At 62.3% G+C, this 6119-nt stretch overlaps 1 protein-coding gene across 1 annotated transcript in view; it reads left to right on the top strand.

The window, feature by feature from the left end:
- Positions 1-6119, top strand: part of ARHGAP39 (Rho GTPase activating protein 39) — a gene marked incomplete at its 3' end in the record, with an annotated part of 52419 nt that overhangs the window by 25816 nt on the left and 20484 nt on the right. Inside the window, 2 exon segments of the mRNA XM_027765966.1 lie at positions 1535-1618; positions 4908-5988. Coding sequence (XP_027621767.1) covers positions 1535-1618; positions 4908-5988 — 1165 coding nt within the window.

Raw genomic sequence — 6119 nt, 5'->3', positions numbered from 1 at the left:
AAAAAAATCTCCAAAAAAAAAAAAAAAAACTGCATTGCACATGGTGGTGAGCATAGGTATTCTTATCCTGGTTTTTTTTTTTAATAATTATTTAACTTTATTTACTTATTTACTTATTTATTTTAATTTGATCAGAGAGGGATAGAAAGAGAGGGAAAGTGAGAAAGCAAGCCGCCAGGTCTGAGACTCAAACCACGGTCTGCCATGTGGGAGTCCAGCACCTTTAACCTCCATGCCACCTGCCAGCCCCCTTATCCTGGTTTTAGCAGTCTGCTTTTTGCTACTGAATATTATGAAAGTCTTGGGTTTAATATGGACATTCCTGATTAGGCTAAGTAAATTTTCAACTCTGGACTGCTGAGTCTTTACATGGTAAGTAGGCATTAATCTGATCACGCCTAGGCATGCCTGCTGACAGCTGCAGCGTAGCCGCCCACTCATGTACTGCCAGGGCCATCGTGCACATGGCCTTGGGGTGTGTTGAGCTCTCCTGTCCAAGCCATCGCCCTGCCTGTTTCAGCTGTGCTCTCACTGAGTTTGTGGCTGTGCCCAGCACGAGGAGCCCTGGTTCCAGTTCAGACCCCTCAGGGCCTGGATGGGCCTCAGCAGGGCTGACCCTGTGTGGACAAGGTGGACTTGGGCGGTGGCAAAGAGCATGGCATTGTGGCAGAAGCCAGGGCTTGGGAGGTTCTTGGAGACTGAAGGGTAAGACCTGCATATATTTTTTTAAAGAATTTATTTATTTATTTACTTATTTATTTGGGGGGGGTTTGCTATAGGGCGTGTGTGCTCGCCAGATAGAGGGAGATAGACAGAAAGCAAGACGTCACCCCCCGGGGGGATGGCCACGCTGCAGTCTTTTCTCCTCCATTCTCCTCTCGGGATCTTGGGCACGCACACACACACGCACCCGGCGTGAGTTGAGTTTTAAGCCACCGGGTCCAGGACGTGAACCGCAGTCGACTACATGGGAGCCCAGCAACATAGCCATTACGCCAACTGGTGGTCCCCATTCATTTAGTTATTTTAATTTGACCAGAGAAAGAGAGAGCGAGGGGAAGTGAGAAAGCAAGCCACCAGGTCTGGGACTTGAACTGTGGTGGGCCATGTGGGAGTGTCCAGAGCCTTAACCATCACACCACCTGCTGTTTCCGAAGACCCAAACTCTTAGATGTCAGGGAGAGAAGGGAACCAGCAGTTAGCGTAATGGCTATGCCGCTGGACTCCCACGTGGTTGACCACGGTTCGCGTCCCGGACCCAGTGGCTTAAAACTCACGCCGGGTGCGTGTGCGTGCGTGCCCAAGATCCCGAGAGGAGAATGGAGGAGAAGGGATTGCAGCGTGACCATCCCCCATGGGGGGTGATTTCTTGCTTTCTGTCTGTCTGTCTGTCTCTGTCTGTCTGGTGAGCGCACGTGCCCTATAGCGAAAACCTCTCCCAAAAAAAAAAAAAAAAAAAAGAGAGATCTCAGGGAGAGGTAGGTTATTTTAGGCATACTGTTGGAAGTTGTCTTTGCATTTTGCTGTGTTTCAGCTCCTCCCCTCCTGGCGTGTTCCTCGAGAAGGAGTATGAGCTCTACCGGGATTACGGTGCGGACGGTCAGCTCCTTCACTACAGGTAGTGCCCGCCTGTCTGCCCATCAGAGCTCTCCCTGGGGGTCAGTGCTGTGTGGCCTGGAGAGATAGGCTCTGCAGGAAGCAGCTGGGTGAAAGGCACCAGGTGGCCCACACTGCATTGGCAGCTGGAGCTGGGCTGCACCTGGGTCTCTGGCAGGCAGCAGTCCTTGGCTCTGCGCACGCTCAAGCACCCCGCAGGGCTCAGTGTCAGACGTGAAAGGGCTTTGGCTGACCTTGCCCTGGGTTGGCCTCGCAGGCATCGGCAGGTTTGGAGACCTCCCTTAGGGCCAGGGTCTTCATGCTGGATGGGTGGCACCCCCTGGGCTGACTGGCATGATTCTTCCCAGGGTGGAGCTCAGGGCAGGGCAGAGTGCTGCCCTGTGCTGGGCTCACGGATACACCCAGCATGGCCCTCCCTGGGGCCGCATTGGTGTGGGGGGCATCATGAGGCCGAGGGCACTTTGGCAGTTTGCTCGGTCAGGCAAACGTCTGGAGTGTAGACATGGGAACTGAGTTTGAGTTTGTGAAGCCAGGGAGTGTAGACATGGGAACTGGGTTTGAGCTTGTGAAGCCAGTGCAGGGAAGGGAGTCTGCCCGTCCTGGTCCCGACGGCACGGCTGTGTGGACGAGGTCAGCCCGTCGCGCCACGCTGGCTCTGCCACTGTCGGCCGCCCAGTGTGCGACGCCCTCACAGCACGTCCCGTTCTGCTCTGATTGCCCTTCCCAGGGCTTCCTGCCGCAGAGCGCTGATGGCCAGGGCACCTGTGTCCTCTCAGTGGCTACCTGGTGGCCGAGCATTACCGTGGCCTGCCAGCCCCATGCCACCATCCCTCACACCCAGGACCTGGTCTCTGCACCAAGCTCACACATGGGACTTTGTGACAGGGCTCTCGGCTGGAAAGCCATGCTGTGTGGCCTGCTCACATGGGGACCAGTCAGGTGCTCTGCTAGGCCTCACAGCCACCCCTGGAGCCCTGTCATTGTGACCCTGAGAGAGGCAGGGTCACTGGGGGGTGAGGCAGGGACTCCATGGGTGCCCTGGTGCGTGGACTGGGACGGCGTGGGCAGTCCAGCCTGGCCTGAGGTGTCCTCAGTGCCCTTGGAGCCCTGTGCCCAGCAGAGGCAGGTCACAGTTGCCAGGCCACGAGCCGCCATTTGACATCCTGTGTCCCATGAGCCAGGGCTTCTGGGCAGAGGCCCACGTTAGAGGTGACAGAGGACGGCGTCCCCCGGGGAGGCTGGTGTGCCCTGTGGAGCTCCCTGGGTGCGCGAGTTGCTGTGCTGTGAAAGCGAGGGATGGCTGTGCCAGACCTGAGTCCTGCAGGCAGGCAGCTCGTGTCCCCAGTGCATGCCCACTTTCTTTCGCCAGTTATCCTCCCTGTGTCACCGGGATGGCAAGAAATCAGTCATCATGAATTGGCCAAGCCCCAAGGGGCAGGTGCAGTGCTGCACACCACTCCCGGTTCTCCTGCTGGAGAGACAGGACTCGGCAGCAGGGCACCAGCCCTCTGGGTAGGCAGAGACTACTAGAACAGAGCTGCACGTGGCGTGGCCCGAGCTACGCACTACCCAGGCCACCGCGGTCCACTCTTCGGCTCTCTTGGTGCCGGCCTTCCCGATCCCCAGGGTGCACGCGTGCTCTGGGTTCTGGCAGGGGCTGTGGGAGCACCTCTGGGGAGGAGGGCAATGGCGTGGCAGTCGGCTGCCCCTGGGGACAGTGCAGGGGTCAGAGGTGAGAGGCCAAGGCCCAGGGTCCTAGCCTCAGCGTCTACCAAGCAAGAGCAAGGGCAGGGCTGGGCTCCCTCTGGGTGGCCCAGGGAGGGTGCAGGCACACTCAGGCAGAGGTGGGGGGTGGCGGGGCACAAGCACAGCAGGGCGAGACACCAGCAGCACCAAGGCTGGGCGGACAGGTCTGCAAGGGACCAGTGCCCAGGCTGCCTGCACGGAGCTGCCTGCAGGACAGAACTCAGACAGCCAGGGACGGGGGCTGCTGCAGCCTGGCGGGAGCACATGGGCAGGAGGTCGCTGCGGCCTGGGGACCGATGACTAAATCCTGTTCACACCTGATTTCAGGCTGCTGCTTCCTTTTCTGGGCGGCACAGCCAGGTTGGCACCCAGAGCTCGGCCCTCCTTGAAGCCCGACGGCTGCCAGGGCACTCCGCTGAGGCAGGTGCAGGGAGGGCGTGGTCCTGCAGCACCAGCCACTGCGTCATGCAGCTTCCGTGAGCCCCTCCTTGAACACTGGCCCTGGGAGGAGGCCGCAGCCAGGAGCTGGCCCAAGCCCCGCCCACGCCTCAGCGTTGCAGCACCAGCCTTTTGCACGGTGGTCCTGCTCCTCGTGGTTGCAGGGTCCTGACCCATCAGGGACAGTCGGTCTCTGTCTGACATAGAGGTGGGGAGGTGGTCCTTCAGGGCCAGTGTCCTCACCCTGCAGAGGGCAGGGGTGCAGCAAGTGGGACAATCTCCCCACGGGTGAGGAGGCCAGGCCAGGTAGAAAGGCAGAGGGGCCAGGAGCAGGGGAGGCAGGGCAGGCTTGGGGGCCTGGCCTGAGTCAGTCGGCAGAGCCTGGAAGCGGTGTGAGGCTTATGGAGCTGAGCAGGGCAGAGCAGTGGGCTTGTGGGGCGTGGTTTCAGGAGCTGTCCCTGGGGCTGAGGCCCTCAGGCAGGGACACAGTGACCAACACAAAGCCATCCCCACTGGGTTGCACTCTGTCTGTACCACCAAGGGGGTCCTGAGGCTCCCTGTGACTTTGGGGATCGAATTCTACCCCCCAGGGGCTGTCAGCCCAGCCCTTGGTCAGAGGGAGCCTCGTTCTTCCCATCTCAGCCCTGGAGAGGGCCCACCCCCATCAGCAGGCCTTCTGAGTGCTCTCACCCTCGTTCAGCAGCTCGGCCCCACCCACCCCATGTGCTGGCCCTGCGCTGTGTGCTCCAGGGCATGGCTGAGCCAGTGCTGCCGTGGGCCTTAGGGCTTGCGCCTGCAGGGGAGGGAGGCTGTAAAGGGGCTGTCACACGGGGGTGGAGTCTGCCCCTGCTCCACAGGACCTTGGTAGGCCAGGCCAGGAACGGGCTCCGTCACTACTGGACAGGTGGGTGCAGGATGAGTGCAAGGTGCCCGCAAGGCCATGGCTCTCGGGTGGAGGAACTGCCCAGTGTCTGGTGTTGGGCAGTGCTGAGGATGGACAGCCCTGTGGAGGGGAGGGCAGGGGTGCGGGACAGCCACCACAGTGCCGCCTGTCCCCCTTAGAGCGCGGGTCATGGCTGCCCAGTGACCCGTGCGCCCACCCACAGGACCTCCTCACTGCGGTGGAACTCGGGCACCAAGGAGCGCATGCTCATCAAAGTGGCCGACCGTGAGCCCGGCTTCCTCACCCCCCAGGGCAATGGCTATGCGGCAGATAGCCAGCCTGGGGGCCGCACCCGGCGCCCCTCAGGCAGCCAACACTCACCCAGCCCGCAGACCTTCGTCCCTGACAACGAGGGCTCCGTCTTCTTCCCCGAGAGGAGGCCATCGCCCTTCCTGAAGAGGGCCGAGCACCCTGGGAGCTGCTCCCCGCTGCTGGCCCAGCCCCGGAAGCCCTCCAGTGACTCGCAGCCCTCCTCCCCACGCTACGGCTACGAGCCCCCACTCTACGAGGAGCCCCCCGTGGAGTACCAGGCCCCCATCTACGACGAGCCTCCCATGGACGTGCAGTACGAGGCCAGTGGGGGCCACCAGGCAGGCTCCCCGCAGAGGTGGCCAGGCCGCCAGCCGCGCTCCCTGCCACCGTCCAGGCAGGCCCCACCCTCGCCCGGCCCGCTGGTGCTCACCAGGCAGCGGTGCCCCGAGCGCTTCCTAAGCCTGGAGTACAGCCCAGCAGGCAAGGAGTACGTGAGGCAGCTGGTGTATGTGGAGCAGGCAGGCTCCAGCCCCAAGCTGCGCGCTGGCCCCCGGCACAAGTACGCCCCCAACCCAGGGGGCGGCTCCTACTCCCTGCAGCCCAGCCCCTGCCTGCTGAGGGACCAGCGCCTGGGGGTCCGGTCCGGGGACTACAGCACCATGGAAGGGCCTGAGCTGCGGCACGGCCCCCCGCCCACGCCGCTGCCCCAAGCCCAGGAGGATGCCATGTCGTGGTCCAGTCAGCAGGACACCCTGTCTTCCACGGGCTACTCCCCAGGCACGCGCAAGAGGAAGAGCAGGAAGCCCTCTCTGTGCCCGGCCCCCACTGACAGCCCTGGGGACCTGCTGGCGGAGCAGCCCCTGGCCGAGGAGCGGGCCCCCTGTGGCCCTAGCCTGGCCCCCAGCAAGCGGGCAGAGGGCGAGGTGGAGGGCTCACGGGGCATGGCCGAACCTCTTCTGGCACAGGCACGGCTGGCCTGGGAGGCGCAGCAGGCCCACTTCCACATGCGGCAGAGGAGCAGCTGGGACGCCCAGCAGGACGGCTCCGGCTACGAGAGTGACGGTGCCCTGCCGCCTCCCATGCCCGGGCCGGCGGTGCGCGCCTTCCGGGAGGATGAGGCCCT

The sequence above is a fragment of the Tupaia chinensis genome, unplaced genomic scaffold, assembly GCF_000334495.1.
Source record: "Tupaia chinensis unplaced genomic scaffold, TupChi_1.0 Scaffold140061_1, whole genome shotgun sequence".
Lineage (NCBI taxonomy): Eukaryota > Metazoa > Chordata > Mammalia > Scandentia > Tupaiidae > Tupaia > Tupaia belangeri.
This window is presented reverse-complemented; position numbering and strand designations above follow the sequence as displayed.